At 40.9% G+C, this 16998-nt stretch overlaps 2 protein-coding genes across 2 annotated transcripts in view; one reads left to right on the top strand and one right to left on the bottom strand.

Annotated features, from left to right (window-relative positions):
* Positions 1-3684: 3684 nt before the first annotated feature.
* On the bottom strand, positions 3685-7970 carry chtf8 (CTF8, chromosome transmission fidelity factor 8 homolog (S. cerevisiae)). The gene is made up of 3 exons (XM_019878238.1): positions 7805-7970; positions 7546-7669; positions 3685-4460 (listed from the first exon to the last, which is right to left on the bottom strand). Exons 1-3 carry the CDS (start codon positions 7822-7824, stop codon positions 4197-4199), a joined length of 408 nt encoding a protein of 135 aa, XP_019733797.1. The 5' UTR covers positions 7825-7970; the 3' UTR covers positions 3685-4196.
* A 67-nt stretch (positions 7971-8037) lies between these two features.
* Positions 8038-16998, top strand: part of utp4 (UTP4 small subunit processome component) — a 26973-nt gene continuing 18012 nt past the window's right edge. The window contains exons 1-9 of the mRNA XM_019878239.1: positions 8038-8468; positions 9573-9761; positions 9880-9964; positions 10103-10192; positions 10276-10487; positions 11295-11466; positions 14495-14586; positions 14745-14841; positions 15298-15362. Coding sequence (XP_019733798.1) covers positions 8310-8468; positions 9573-9761; positions 9880-9964; positions 10103-10192; positions 10276-10487; positions 11295-11466; positions 14495-14586; positions 14745-14841; positions 15298-15362 — 1161 coding nt within the window. The 5' untranslated portion in view covers positions 8038-8309. The remainder of the gene's footprint in view (positions 8469-9572; positions 9762-9879; positions 9965-10102; positions 10193-10275; positions 10488-11294; positions 11467-14494; positions 14587-14744; positions 14842-15297; positions 15363-16998) is intronic.

The following is a 16998-nucleotide window of genomic DNA, read 5'->3' as shown; positions in this document are numbered from 1 at the left end:
TTTCTATGTCTCATTTTGGTCTGAAGAATATTTTAGCTTCGTGATTCCGAATTGTGTGTGATCCCTTTAAGACCTTGCCGAGGTGCCAAAGCATCATCCGTGTCGCAAGTTATGGTTTCACCAAAGGGGACTGTTCTCTTGACCTTTTACGGTAAATGTAGAAGAAAATATTTTTAACTGTAACTGAGGACCAAAGACATTTCCTTGTGAGAGACTTGGGAACCTTGTGTTTTTTGTTTCACACTTTTTTTTTCAGGTCACCCAAGCAAAATGAAAATTCAGTGTGTCAGATTTGTCCTGTTTGATGATGATCTCAGGAAATCACTGGAATGTTTCTCAGTCAATAAAATATGATCTGCCTTTGACACAGTGCTGCCCTTCATTCATACTTGTATATTTCCATAATTGCATTTCATTAAGTATGTCGTGTTGGTAGCAAATTATATGGCTGGGGATAGTGTGATGATTGTTGGCCACATTAAACCAAGGTTGAAAAAGGGGTTTATCCAACAACAATGTCCAATCTCTTTTTTTGTCTGACCACATCTGTTCTGGATTGACTGCTATTCTAGAATGTGTAGATATCATTATTACAAATGGATTAATACTACTCTTGCATCTGGCACCACTTTAAAAATGTAACGACAGGAGAGCAATTGTTCTGTGCTACCACCCTTAGCCTTGGCCTCCTATTGGCTCTTGAATTTACAATATTCGCCCTTCAAAGGACATAGGTCACAACGGATGCAAGGTGCTTCATAATGTCTGTGATTTCTTCAGCAAATCAGCAAAAAGTTATAATTGGTAAATGGGCTTTTCACTTGCTGAAATACATCAAGCCATCCATTTTCTATACCACATTGGGGCCACGCTGACTTTGAACGACAGACGGAGAGGAGACTGGACTCATTGCTCGTCAATACCTGGGCACAAATAGACAACCAACCAATTCTTGCCCTGCTGTGTCTTCAGTCAACTTAAGAAGCATGTTTTTGGAATGTAGGACGAAGCTGGAATACCAGAAGAAAACACACACAAGTATGGAGAGAACCTATAAACTTCACACAGAAAGGACAGAACTGAGCTCATATAAACATAATGAAACCATCAATCTGTGCATTGTCAGACAAAATTATAAACACGTTCTGAAAACATGCATGTTAGACCAAATCTAAATTGCCCAAACGTGTTATTAGGAATGAACAGTTGTCTTTTTTTTTCTTCCGATTGGTTGTTGACCAGTATACTCTACCTCTCCCTCAAAGTCAGCTGGGATAGGTTCCAGCTCACCTGCAGCTCAAATGAGGACCAGCGCCGTTGTAAATGTCTGGAAGGATGATCAGACATTAGGAAATAAAAAATGAATATATATTTTTTAAAAACTTCCAGCGTTGGTGTGACAAAATATACAGTATTATAACCTACATATATACCAGTGGTTCTTAACCTTTTTAGAGGTACCGAACCCAACCAATTCATATGCACATTCCCTTCATTTGTGAAAAGTAAAAATATGATTTTTTATTTTTTTTTTGAAATTCAAGACATAAAAAACACATTTATTAAAAATAGAAAAAAATTTACAACAAATTTCAAGTCATAAGTTGACAAAGTTTTTTTTTAATTGTGCACAAAATGAACCAGCCAGTGTGATGGCCAAGCAGGCGTGTCATAACTAATTGACATGTTGTGTCGGGTGTGTCTTAACCTCCATGGCAGAGGCGCCGTCGAATCCCTGAGACCGAATCACCGAACCCCTCGGGTTCGATCGAACACAAGTTAAGAACCACAGATCTATACACTCGCCTGACTTGTGTGCGGGCAGCGTAGGATCGGTTCCCACTCAGTGACGGTGTGAATGTGGGTGTGTATGGATGTTATGTGTACCCTGTGACTGACTGGCGACCAGTTTCGGGGTTACTGCTGGGATAGGCTCCAGCACTTCCCGCAACCCTCTTCAGGATAAGCGGTGTTGAAAATGGATGGATGGATGGATAACCTACATATAAACTACAAACTACAAGTTTTCCCTCAGGAATCTACTACATTCCTAGCCTTTTCTTCTACACCATCATGCTCTGTCGTCACAACAATTTTGATGTCTACGTCATCAAAATGGATCCCTTTGTGACCCCCTTGATCTTGGGGAAAAGGGGAAAACAAACACATGGAGCCAGGTTCGGTGAGTAGGGAGGGTTTTTTTTTTTCAGTACAGCGATGTTCTTTTCAGCCAGGCACCATCAGATGCACAGCACTGTGGCATTATAAGCAGGCACAATGTCATGGTGTGACGACCACAATTCTACAGCTGCTTCATTTGCACTGAATGAAGCAAGAGTCACAGTCTACTTTTTGTAGACATGCTCATTGATCTTGTAACTCATATTGAAAGGGGGAAATCTATAGTGTGAAAATGTGAAATGTGTATTTTATGAGGGTAGTCCTGGAACTTTTCTGACACACCACTGAGTATTAAATCACTCCTTTTCATTCAAATCAGCTCTGACACGAATACAGACAACACAGCACTGAGTGTGTTGCCGCCAGTGTGTGTGACTGCATGTTAGAGGGAGAGAGGTGAGTGAGAAACGTGAGAAAAGGTGACCGTGAGTGCCACAACAGCTAAATGAATTGCTCCACTCAGTCTTTTGGGACTGAACAGAAAAGCTTTTTGTCCTTCTGAGGAAACACAGCATGGGAGTCGCCTTCTCCAAAGAAACACAGTATTAATATGTTGGCTGTGCCAGAAGCCCACTCGTGAAACTGATTAGATGTTGAGATATTCTCTCTGAACTATTTCTGCTGAGCTAACCCAACTCATGCTGACCATTCTCATTTCAATGACACCAATTCAATTAGGCATTCCATGTATCATTAACCTCCACTGTTGTCACAAATCACTGACACCTCTTAAAATGGACTTGGAAAACTACGAAATTTTGCTGAACTCTTTACATACGGGCAACTTTATATATTGCATATGCTCAATGGTAATTTTGCATCTGGACCCATTGAGTCACGGTAGCACCAAATTATGTTGTGAAATGCGTCTATTTTCTAAACCGTGTATCCTGCTTACTACACCCTGGACTGGCTTCCAGTCAGTCACAGAGCACAGACAACAGTTGGTACACGCATTCACACCATCACCGAGTGGGAACTGAACCCACGCTGCCTGCACTGAAGTCGTCCGAGCTACCAACCACACCGTCAGTGACTCCCTGTGACTATCACTTTCTTTCCTGTAGTATATTATATTTAATAGAGAGTATTTGTGTATGAACCTGTCAATAATCTATGGTCACATGATATTTTTGTTGTTTTTGAGTCATTTCTTGTATTCTGGTAACACATTAGGCTGGCGGTTGGCACGCATGCCTCACTGTCTGGCCCCTATCTAAAAGCCTTATATTGTCCATAGGTGTACAATTGTTGTTAGTCAAAATGTGCACTTGACTGACTGGCAATGATGATAAGCTGTACAGAAAATGGATGAATTGATGGATGTCTTCCCACTCCCCTTCTTCCTCTCTCTCTGATTGCTGAATGTTGCCAAGGAAACAGCAGTGAGGTACAGAACGGTTAAGTCAATAAACTGATTAAACCCAACTTCTGCTTTTGGGAAGCACCTTATTTGGGCAATGGTGAGTTTCCATGATAGAGAGAGAGAGAAAATTACGCTCCTACTTACTATAATGCTTTAATAAAATACAGTTTATCAAAACAGGCAGCCCACACAATGACAACAGCATTTGAAAATACATTCCAATAAATCCTGGATCACATTGCCAGCATTTAGCAATCTCCTTTTCCCCCTCGCTGCTAGCTTATTATACAAACAGAAGCAGAGTGTGGAAAATAAACGAGCACCAAAGATAATGAAAGTGTTTTTTTTCTGGCACATGGAAACATCGCCAAACAGTCACACTACTGGTAAATATTGCTCCGCTCCAGGCCATCGCCAACCATTATCATTATCAGAAGCTAATGCTGGTCCCACAGTTAAATACCGCTAATATGTGCTAACATGGAATCTCTGCCTCACTTTTAGCTTTGACATGATCGTCAAAGTGGTTCTTTCGCTCTGGAAATTCAGCCAGTCTAGCTCCAGAGACCGAACTACTTGGACACAAACATTAAAACGTGTTTTCCATAATATCTGCTTACACCACATAATGACATGTGGTCTGGCCACACTATACTTTCTTGGGTACATTCGTGATGATGGGTTTGGGTCGCGTCTTAAAGATGAGTTTTCTCTTGATGAGTGCAGACACAGAATAGGAGGTGGATCCATGCAGTTCTGTTTCCATGGCAACCTGGGAGGCATCATGGTTGCCGGTGCTGCCCAGAACGCCCTGTGATTGGGCTGGATGCTTAGTCAGGACGGCAAAGGGTTTCTCCAATTTGACCAGCTTCCCGTACAATATGTGATGTCCTACTATTAACACGGGCACCCCCTGTTGGGAAAAGAAAGAACAAAGGACTGATGAAAGATCGAGGGAGAACAGAGAACTAGCAGCTCAGATTGAACCAAACAGGACAGAAAAGAGCTGGGCAGGGGTCTGGTTTTTAACAACCTAGTCAAATTTAAGGGGGGAAAAAGACAATCACAAGAGTCATCTCGAACAGTGATTTGCAACTGGTGGGCAGGATCCAAAAGTGCATTGCGGAGCTCTTTAGTGTGGACAGTTACTACTGTAAAACACTTCTTGTCGAATATTCTGATTTGGATTTTTCCGTTTCAGTGCAGAGGCGTATCAAGTTCCTACAATGAACACATTAAAGAAGCAACACAAAGTGCAGCTGCCTGGCGCTTTCGCCACAAGTTCACTTCAATAAACAAACACAGTGCAGCTTAGAGTCTGGCTAAGGGAACTTCATGGCAGTACATCAAAATCTTTTGAAACTGCTTTTAAAAATACAATATACTATGCATGTGTTGTCAAAGGCTACTTTAAAAAAAAAAAAAACATTTCCTTTGTTCTTCACTTCGAACGAAACAGAGGTCAATACATGGTTTAACCCTCCTGTTATGTTGTGGGTCAAATTGACCCATTTAGAAAATGTTGGGAAGAAAAAAAGGATTTAACTTGGTCTTCTAACTTGTTTTTTTATTTTTGTTTTTAGTATTAAAAAATTGCGTTATGTGATATTTTTTGCTGATTAAACATCACGAGTAAAAAAACAAAACAAAACAGCATGGCTGCCTCCGCAGTGATGTTTTGCCAGCTCCTGACCAATGTGTGTGTGGCTGTGTTGCTTAAAACGCAGGAAATGTATTTGTAGCATGTCTGAAAGCTTAAGATAAGATAAGATATCCTTTATTTGTCCCACACTGGGGAAATTTACAGTCTACAGCAGCAAAATTGGGGAGTAGAAAGAAGAAAAACAAAGTGTTTGCATTCACAAAAATAAATGTTTCAGTTTCAGTGTACACAGTTCAATTAAGTGCAATATAAATATAGATATAGATAAGGTGGCTGTGTTATTTACAATTGTTTTTTACGTAATTTAATTTTCATTCAGCAGCCTGACAGCAGTCGGTAGGAACGAGTGGCGGTATCTCTCTTTTTTGCAGCGCGGCTGTAACAGTCTCTGGCTGAAGGAGCTACCCAGTGCTGTCAGGGCGGGCTGGAGGGGGTGGGAGGGACTGTCCAGTTAATGGTAATGTTAATTAACATTTAATGGAGTGATCCTCCATGAAATGTCCCTGAACACAGCACAATTCTGGATCCAAAATGCTTCGGAGTTTCTTCCAAAATAAAGTGAAGCAGTTTATTACTCATCCACAGATGCACTGTCGCCACTCTGCTACTTTTCCTGGATTGAGTGGGCGTACAGCAACCATGAGTGTAGAATCTATGTCACACTGATGCCAAATTTAAATCCACTTCTTTTTTTAAGGCTTTTTTTTCCACTGTCAACATACATGGCAATGGCGAGTGATGAAAAAAGCGGAAGGGGCGTGGCCTGGACGGGGCGTGGCCGGGACGGGGGCGTGGTTACTTACAAAAGTGGCACTAAACATGCTGAAGATGAAGTGTATTAAATTTACACAGTTTGAAAATTGAACAGAAAAAAATCCCAAGATCGCCACTATTCTTTCAAGTGAAAATTTGTGCAATTTTGCCTATGCATTCCTGGTGAGCAAAAATATGTAACTCAAAATTTGCTGCTCAAAATCAAAACAAAAAAAGTAAACACATCCCCTGCCATATTTAAGATTTGTTCATGACTTGTATTCATAAAGTGTTGTGTAAATGTGATAAAAAGCTGTTGATTCTTACCTCATACAGTAAAAAGTATATACCTCGGAGTGTACCTGTCTATCGGCGAGGGGCGTCAGTGGAGCAGATTTCGTTGCTTGGTTCAGCCAAAGTAAGTACCCCAGCGCGTAACGTCTTTAGTTGTATCCGCTGACGAAGTTTGATTGAAAAATGCCGATCCCAAAGGATAATTGCTCCGTCGAATGGCGATTTTGTCGGCATGTTTTTTCACTTTTGTTGCATGATCTGTCAGTGCCACGCATCCACGGGAGCCATAGTTAATTAAGTCACTACAATACACACAATAAGCTTTGCCTGCTACGTCTGGTTTCTTCAAAAATTGTCCAAGAGCTTTTGTAACTTCGTCGAACTTGGAACCAATTTTAACCTTTACAGTGACTTTTCTGTCAAGCCAGTCCCATCGGAATTTATTCTTGACGTTTGAGTCAATTTCTAGGATTGAAGACTCCTGATCTTTCGTCAAAATTTTCATAATTCCGCTCAAAACGATCCCAGAACAATGAATTTGCGAGACGAACAGGCCGCCATGAATCAGGTAAAACAATATGTTACATGCAATTTGATTGGTCCAATCGCTTGTAGTTAACCAATCGCTGGGCTGTTTATAATCGAGCTAAGACTTCCGCAACAAATAATGCCTTCAGTGATCTGATTAGTTGAAGCTTTCATACACGTCCAATCGCAGGGCTGTTTACAAACGGAAAACGGAGAGACTGTTCCGGAGAGCTCGTGAAAACTCGACGATAAGGTACCTGACCGCCCCTAAAATTTTCTCAACGGATTTAGACGATTCACAAAAATGATCAATTTAAGAAATAAAACGGCGGATTTCCGCGGATCCGCGGAAAATTGCCATGTATGGTCAAACCATGTCACAGATTCACTTTGACCTACCACACATAAAACAGGAGGAAAAATAGGACATTGATTGCATGGCACCTTTAATTACACTAACATGTTTGTTTTGGGGAATATGGGAAGAAACCAGAGTACCTGGTGAAAATCCACGCACGCACCAGGAGAACAGTCAAAATCCACGCACTCCAATTGATTTACTGCTTTTCTGCTGACTCATACTATTACAAGTGACACTTTTAAAATAAATTTAGCTCTATATAGGGCTTTGTGGAGCAGCAATATTGGATTAGTGTCATTAATAACACTGTATTTTGGTTATTGAGTGTTGTTCAGTGTCAGCGCAAACAATCTTCTGTTATCAAGTTTTACACTGTTCCCTGTCTTGTTCATCGTTTACCTCTTGAGTGTAGATCAGGTCTCCCATCACGCTTCCTGCGAGGCCAGAGTTATGTCTGGATATCATCTCTCCCTGCAGCTCGATCAACAGCCACTCTGGAGGACTGCTGCCGTCAACACTCCCTCTACAAAGGCAGTCATCAACCAGACGAATACACAGTGACACGTTGTATTGGTATTACATGTCATTACTGTACAAACGGTACCTCGTGGACTAAAAACTTTGTCAAAGGTAGATCACCAGTTCGTTCACCTCTTACCTTATGACTATTTGAACCATTGTGCACACTCGTACTTCTCAATATATTAAATCAGTACAAACGACCAATAACCTACGGACATTCAAAATAAACGCAGCTAACCATATACAGTAGTGCGAAGAGTAAAAGCCACAGGTAGTTGACACTAGTCACGTTTCCCGCCAGCAGAATGTTCCTCCGACCAATGACGTAGTTCCGGTAGCAGTGGCTGGCTTCTTCATCATTTCCGGGTCAGAGGATTTCAACGTGGCTACCCATGTCTTCCCAGTGTGTGTAAATTCTTTCAAAGTTGTGCGAGCTTCTGTTAGAACGCGGTAAAGCTGCCTCTATCGTCAGGTAGCACATTGTTTTGTATCTTGAACGTGTTCTTCCGGTCACCTTACAAGCGCTATTGTTCGACATGTTAGCGGTTTGAACCGCTAGCACGGACCAAATTCACGTGTTTGCCAGCCTCCCCTGCTCGTGCTGAGAAGCCACCTGCGGGTGGTTCTCCTTTTTGTAGAAAATGGGTGAGTTTAAGGTGCACCGCGTTCGTTTCTTCGACTACATGCCCAGCTCTATCCGAGCCATGGCGTTCAATTGCCGCACCGAGAGGCTCGCAGTGGCCCGGGCTGACGGAACAGTGGAGGTCTTTAACTTCACTGACAACTACTTCCAAGAGAAGGTAAGAGCCTCACTCATCGATTCCACAGCATTCGGTCACAAGTCACTCTCGTACATATTTCAAATTGCTCCGTCGGTATGCACTGTCGCAGTATTACCCCCTCATGACACCAGATGCGTCTGCAGCGTTTCGTTTTGTCAAGCAGCATTTTTTCATTTAGTCGATCAGTTTTAAAATAGCAGCTTCATAAATTACAATTTAATGGTAAATGTGGCATTCATTTAACCAAGCAAATATTCAACCACTAAAACGAATCGTCCTGTCCAGAACTCAGGAATGCAGGTGAGGAACTTTTATTTGGTCTTAATCAAGAGGTCACGGTCATAATTAGATGTGCAACGATTAAAGGACAACTAATCAATCATCAAATGAATCCATAATTATTTTGGATAAGTAATTAATCGTTTAGAGACCTTGTTAATTCTAAATTGTAACCAATCCTCCGGATTTCACAGTAAATATTCTGAGATTTCTGTAGTCCTCCTAAAGGCAGACTGATCAACACAAAAAAAAAAGACATTTGCAAATATCTGCTTTTCTTTTGTGGGAAAATAATAATCAGTTTCTGGTGGGTGTTATGGACCGAACCAGTAAATTAATGATATTTTGTGCATTTTCTGCACTGCCAATTTGAAATAATGTCCTGTTTTTGAATAAAAGGATGGAAATGAACACGTTTAAAAAAAAAAAGTCCCATTCATAAAATCCATAAAAATAATTGACAGCTTAATTGATTCTTAAAATAATTGTAAGTTCCCTAATCATACTTATATTATTTTGAATTGCTTTAGTGTAGTTTGTGAGTTCTTTTATGATGCTGTACACAAGCAAAGAACAAGAGTCCATCCTTATATTTGAGAGTCAGGCTCTAACTCTCGAAAACCTCTAAGTTTAGCTGTATAAATGAAATGTAACTATTCGTGAAATGGGCTAATGCTTTTGAAACAGTTAAGCAATGTTGTTGTCACACTTAAAGGAAAAATGCATGCTAAAATTGATAATGGTGTTCTTGAACTGAAAATTACTGTTTTAATTGTTGTGGTTAAGGCTCCTTGTGCATGCGCATTGAATTCTGCGGTGACCATTCCTGCTATTTTGGTCCAGGTGATCCCCGGTCGGGATAATGCGGGCATTGAGGCTCTGTGCTGGGTGGGTCAACGCCTCTTCAGTGCTGGTTTGCGTGGAGAGATCACGGAGTATGACCTGGAGAACTTGCAGCCCAAGTGCAGCGTGGATGCCTATGGGGGTCCAATCTGGACCATCAGCTGCAACAGCATGGGAACACTGCTGGCGGTAAGTTGGCACGTTATGGGTCACTTATTTCTTCTGCATGTGTTTTTTTTTTTCCATGATGATGAATCAGTATGTAAATGTTGTCATTTGGAGTGACGATGCGTATTTTTTGTGTCAGGTTGGATGTGAAGATGGGACAGTGAAGATATTTGAAATACTGGAGGACAGAATTCAGTTTCAGAGGAGCTTTGACAGGCAGAAATGTAAGAAGTTTTTTACAGTTTTTGAGAAAATCTTTTCTTGCTTCAGTGTCATTCTGCCAACGCACACACACAGTCGGACAGTAATTGTCTTGTGAGGACAACTTATGTTCAACTTATGTCTGTTACTGTGATCTTGAGGTCGTATCATCAGTCTTTCCTGGCATCCCTCTGGCAAGCTGCTGGCTGCTGGTGTGATGGACATGATTCGAATATTTGATGTTGAGACTGGTAAATTGCTACAAACTTGACACTAGTTTTTACCAAATAATTAAACACTGATGACCCTTATGAATTTATTCCCCTTATTTCAGGTCACAGCATTCACAGAATGCATGTTGAAAGACTTGTGGGAGCTTCCAAAAGCAGGGAGGTTGTCGTTTGGAGTATCGTCTTCTTATCTAATCACACGATCATTAGTGGTGATTCTGCCGGAAAGGTCCAGATGTGGGACGGAATTACAGGAACACTAGTCCACACTCACCTCGTCACCAAGTGGGACGTGCTTGCTCTTTCTGTCTCCCAGGTAAGTCAAACGTTTCAGACACACACTTTCAAATGGAGCATCATTTTAGTCAATATACACACAATACATGTGCAAAATACATTTCAACATATTGTATTAAGGGACTGGGAGTGAAGTTTCCAAAAGCGGAATTTCAAAAATAAGGTGCATGTGGGATAACTTGCTTGTAGTACTGCATTCAGAGCACAAGTGCAGAATACAAAAACAGTTTTTGATAACGACCCGCTCTTTACTACAATAGCGTTTCAGTGAGCTTCAGTTAGTTGGCGAGTTTCAGAGTCACTCTGTGCATGAGAAAAAAAATGCTCCGAGCGCAGAAGTGGTGGGTGACTCCATCAATGCTGTTTTGGAAATGTCCATGTCAAGATCCCACCCCACTAACATTACGTTATGTACCGCATGGGAAACGCAGAAGTGATCAGCAAGCCGAGCAACACACGATGCATCTACTGACAGAACACTACAGCCGATCAGTAGTTGATAAAAAGAGAGAGATGCTCTGATTGGCTGAACCAGTAGGTATGGGTATTTTATCGTGACGTGCGGGATTTCAAGTCAAAACAACACCGCAAAAGGACAGCAAATAGTGGAAATACAAAATGAATAACTTTTACAAAAAAATTGCAAGATACCAGGATCGTGAACCCGAAACCCATAATGGAAGGGGTTTAAACTGTAGAACATATTTTTGTTTCACTGTATTGTCTCTGAACAGCGATGCAAATTTTATAGTCAAGATGCTAGACTGCTGCACGATACACTGGAAACGTTGCTGGGAGAATCACTGTGCTAAATGGTTCTTCATAGGATGAAAGCAGTCTCATAGCCGGTACATCAGAAGGCACTGTGGTCCAGTTCCAGTTTCTTTCTCGCACCGTCAACCAACAGGATAAGGACTGGGTCCGAACCAGAACCTTTAAAAACCACACACACGATGTGAGGGCGCTGGTTCACACTGAGATTTCTGTTGTTTCTGGAGGTCAGTTATAAATGTTCATTTGTGGTTGGTCTGATTTATATTTGATGCTTTTTATCTAGAATCTTTGACTTGTGGTAATATTTATTTGGAATGGTCTTGTTAGTTATGCTTGTTTTTTCTTTTTTATCATTCGAATTTTTTCTTCATCGTGACATAAAACGTCAATGTTTTCTTCAACTCACATAGGTCGGTTGAACCCAATAATGCCCTCCCAAATTGAACTTGAATCTAATTGGAGATGGAGTTTTGCATGCAGCAATTAGTGAACATGAGGGAGGCCCACCGTGTGTTGTTGCCTTGATTGCCATTTAAAATATTTGCAGAATAAGCTATGATATACGTGATCTGACACTGGATCGAAAGTGGGTACAGTCCAATGTTTACTTGGCGTCTCCTTTCAGGTATGGATGCCCAGGTCGTAGTACGACCCCTGCTGGATAAGGTGGAAAAGAACACCCAAGAGTCGGCTCTACGTAAAATAGTCTTCCCTCACGTAAGTACTGTATTTCAGTACTCAAGGGAATTCATGTTTGATTCAGTACATACAGTTAGCCACATCATTTGAAGATGGATCATTTTAATATATTATTTGACAGTCGGCCGAACATCGAACAAAATACAGAGTGTGGTTTCTGTTTATTTTCCACGCAGAGGAGTCTCGTGTGTTGTGCTAAGAAGTTGGGCCTGCTGCTGTTCCAGTTCTCTGATCATCTTGAGCTGTGGAGACTAGGAGAAAGTGAGGGGCAGGGTGAGAGGACAATAACACACCAATTTTGATACATATGCTCATTTTGGATACTAACACATACAGTAGTAAATTTGTGAACATGCGATTATATATAGTTGCTTGTCACATGTCAAGTCGAACACTGTTTTAATCTGTACTGGGCCGTGTGTCAAGTGCGCGACACCCATGTTTGACGAAAAAAAAAAGACATTTGCAAATATCTGCTTTTCTTTTGTGGGAAAATAATAATCAGTTTCTGGTGGGTGTTATGGACCGAACCAGTAAATTAATGATATTTTGTGCATTTTCTGCACTGCCAATTTGAAATAATGTCCTGTTTTTGAATAAAAGGATGGAAATGAACACGTTTAAAAAAAAAAGTCCCATTCATAAAATCCATAAAAATAATTGACAGCTTAATTGATTCTTAAAATAATTGTAAGTTCCCTAATCATACTTATATTATTTTGAATTGCTTTAGTGTAGTTTGTGAGTTCTTTTATGATGCTGTACACAAGCAAAGAACAAGAGTCCATCCTTATATTTGAGAGTCAGGCTCTAACTCTCGAAAACCTCTAAGTTTAGCTGTATAAATGAAATGTAACTATTCGTGAAATGGGCTAATGCTTTTGAAACAGTTAAGCAATGTTGTTGTCACACTTAAAGGAAAAATGCATGCTAAAATTGATAATGGTGTTCTTGAACTGAAAATTACTGTTTTAATTGTTGTGGTTAAGGCTCCTTGTGCATGCGCATTGAATTCTGCGGTGACCATTCCTGCTATTTTGGTCCAGGTGATCCCCGGTCGGGATAATGCGGGCATTGAGGCTCTGTGCTGGGTGGGTCAACGCCTCTTCGTGGAGAGAGCACGGAGGATGACCTGTAGAACTTGCAGCCCAAGTGCAGCGTGGATGCCTATGGGGGTCCAATCTGGACCATCAGCTGCAACAGCATGGGAACACTGCTGGCGGTAAGTCGGCACAATACATGTGCAAAATACATTTCAACATATTGTATTAAGGGACTGGGAGTGAAGTTTCCAAAAGCGGAATTTCAAAAATAAGGTGCATGTGGGATAACTTGCTTGTAGTACTGCATTCAGAGCACAAGTGCAGAATACAAAAACAGTTTTTGATAACGACCCGCTCTTTACTACAATAGCGTTTCAGTGAGCTTCAGTTAGTTGGCGAGTTTCAGAGTCACTCTGTGCATGAGAAAAAAAATGCTCCGAGCGCAGAAGTGGTGGGTGACTCCATCAATGCTGTTTTGGAAATGTCCATGTCAAGATCCCACCCCACTAACATTACGTTATGTACCGCATGGGAAACGCAGAAGTGATCAGCAAGCCGAGCAACGCACGATGCATCTACTGACAGAACAGTACAGCCGATCAGTAGCTGATAAAAAGAGAGAGATGCTCTAATTGGCTGAACCAATAGGTATGGGTATTTTATCGTGACGCGCGGGATTTCAAGTCAAAACAACACCGCAAAAGGACAGCAAATAGTGGAAATACAAAATGAATGACTTTTACAAAAAAATTGCAAGATACCAGGATCGTGAACCCGAAACCCAGGATGGAAGGGGTTTAAACTGTATAACATATTTTTGGTTCACTGTATTGTCTCTGAACAGCGATGCAAATTTTATAGTCAAGATGCTAGACTGCTGCACGATATACTGGAAACGTTGTTGGGAGAATCACTGTGCTAAATGGTTCTTCATAGGATGAAAGCAGTCTCATAGACGGTACATCAGAAGGCACTGTGGTCCAGTTCCAGTTTCTTTCTCGCACCGTCAACCAACAGGATAAGGACTGGGTCCGAACCAGAACCTTTAAAAACCACACACACGACGTGAGGGCGCTGGTTCACACTGAGATTTCTGTTGTTTCTGGAGGTCAGTTATAAATGTTCATTTGTGGTTGGTCTGATTTATATTTGATGCTTTTTATCTAGAATCTTTGACTTGTGGTCATATTTATTTGGAATGGTCTTGTTAGTTATGCTTTTTTTTTTCTTTTTTATCATTCGAATTTTTTCTTCATCGTGACATAAAACGTCAATGTTTTCTTCAACTCACATAGGTCGGTTGAACCCAATAATGCCCTCCCAAATTGAACTTGAATCTAATTGGAGATGGAGTTTTGCATGCAGCAATTAGTGAACATGAGGGAGGCCCACCGTGTGTTGTTGCCTTGATTGCCATTTAAAATATTTGCAGAATAAGCTATGATATACGTGATCTGACACTGGATCGAAAGTGGGTACAGTCCAATGTTTACTTGGCGTCTCCTTTCAGGTATGGATACCCAGGTCGTAGTACGACCCCTGCTGGATAAGGTGGAAAAGAACACCCAAGAGTCGGCTCTACGTAAAATAGTCTTCCCTCACGTAAGTACTGTATTTCAGTACTCAAGGGAATTCATGTTTGATTCAGTACGTACAGTTAGCCACGTCATTTGAAGATGGATCATTTTAATATATTATTTGACAGTCGGCCGAACATCGAACAAAATACAGAGTGTGGTTTCTGTTTATTTTCCACGCAGAGGAGTCTCGTGTGTTGTGCTAAGAAGTTGGGCCTGCTGCTGTTCCAGTTCTCTGATCATCTTGAGCTGTGGAGACTAGGAGAAAGTGAGGGGCAGGGTGAGAGGACAATAACACACCAATTTTGATACATATGCTCATTTTGGATACTAACACATACAGTAGTAAATTTGTAAACATGCGATTATATATAGTTGGTTGTCACATGTCAAGTCGAAAGCACACAGGGTATACAACACTGTTTTAATCTGTACTGGGCTGTGTGTCAAGTGCGCAACACCCATGTTTGACATAGTACCAGTAAGCCCGTGTCGTTTGTTCGCCGTGGTCCAGAAAGGATCAGGGAGTTTGTGTGACTGCTGAGTTGCATGGAAATTTTGAGGAAACATTGCTTGCCTCAGCTGAAGACGGAATTTTACCACAGAGCACTTGCTAGCCACCAATAAAAACTGACAAACCTAACCTTTGCTTTTAAATTTTGCCTCTTAAACAATTAATACACTTTATAACACTTTATATTGGGCCTAGTATCATGTTATCATTGTTTGTTATCAGGAAGGCCCGGTGAGAGTCTACTTGTGAAGAGGAAACCAGAGAAACTAATTCATCTGAAAAGGAAGGTGTGTCCTGTCAAGTTCAATTTCACATGACCAGCGCGTAGTGGGTCAAGAGCTCATGTGACAATTTGCCTCTTAAACAATTAATACACTTTATAACACTTTATATTGGGCCTAGTATCATGTTATCATTGTTTGTTATCAGGAAGGCCCGGTGAGAGTCTACTTGTGAAGAGGAAACCAGAGAAACTAATTCATCTGAAAAGGAAGGTGTGTCCTGTCAAGTTCAATTTCACATGACCAGCGCGTAGTGGGTCAAGAGCTCATGTGACAATGTAGTGTCACGTGTGAGCCTGATGCTTATCTCTGGAGGAGACAGATAAAATGTAATGGAATTTTGACTTCAATATTGCATAACTTTACAAGATAATCTAAAAAGTGAACAGATCAAGTAGATTGCAAATTCTAAATGTAACGTACAGTTAAAAAAAAAAGTCCCATTCATAAAATCCATAAAAATAATTGACAGCTTAATTGATTCTTAAAATAATTGTAAGTTCCCTAATCATACTTATATTATTTTGAATTGCTTTAGTGTAGTTTGTGAGTTCTTTTATGATGCTGTACACAAGCAAAGAACAAGAGTCCATCCTTATATTTGAGAGTCAGGCTCTAACTCTCGAAAACCTCTAAGTTTAGCTGTATAAATGAAATGTAACTATTCGTGAAATGGGCTAATGCTTTTGAAACAGTTAAGCAATGTTGTTGTCACACTTAAAGGAAAAATGCATGCTAAAATTGATAATGGTGTTCTTGAACTGAAAATTACTGTTTTAATTGTTGTGGTTAAGGCTCCTTGTGCATGCGCATTGAATTCTGCGGTGACCATTCCTGCTATTTTGGTCCAGGTGATCCCCGGTCGGGATAATGCGGGCATTGAGGCTCTGTGCTGGGTGGGTCAACGCCTCTTCAGTGCTGGTTTGCGTGGAGAGATCACGGAGTATGACCTGGAGAACTTGCAGCCCAAGTGCAGCGTGGATGCCTATGGGGGTCCAATCTGGACCATCAGCTGCAACAGCATGGGAACACTGCTGGCGGTAAGTCGGCACGTTATGGGTCACTTATTTCTTCTGCATGTGTTTTTTTTTTTCCATGATGATGAATCAGTATGTAAATGTTGTCATTTGGAGTGACGATGCGTATTTTTTGTGTCAGGTTGGATGTGAAGATGGGACAGTGAAGATATTTGAAATACTGGAGGACAGAATTCAGTTTCAGAGGAGCTTTGACAGGCAGAAATGTAAGAAGTTTTTTACAGTTTTTGAGAAAATCTTTTCTTGCTTCAGTGTCATTCTGCCAACGCACACACACAGTCGGACAGTAATTGTCTTGTGAGGACAACTTATGTTCAACTTATGTCTGTTACTGTGATCTTGAGGTCGTATCATCAGTCTTTCCTGGCATCCCTCTGGCAAGCTGCTGGCTGCTGGTGTGATGGACATGATTCGAATATTTGATGTTGAGACTGGTAAATTGCTACAAACTTGACACTAGTTTTTACCAAATAATTAAACACTGATGACCCTTATGAATTTATTACCCTTATTTCAGGTCACAGCATTCACAGAATGCATGTTGAAAGACTTGTGGGAGCTTCCAAAAGCAGGGAGGTTGTCGTTTGGAGTATCGTCTTCTTATC

Source organism: Hippocampus comes, unplaced genomic scaffold, assembly GCF_001891065.2.
Source record: "Hippocampus comes isolate QL1 unplaced genomic scaffold, H_comes_QL1_v1.1 scaffold37, whole genome shotgun sequence".
NCBI lineage: Eukaryota > Metazoa > Chordata > Actinopteri > Syngnathiformes > Syngnathidae > Hippocampus > Hippocampus comes.
This window is presented reverse-complemented; position numbering and strand designations above follow the sequence as displayed.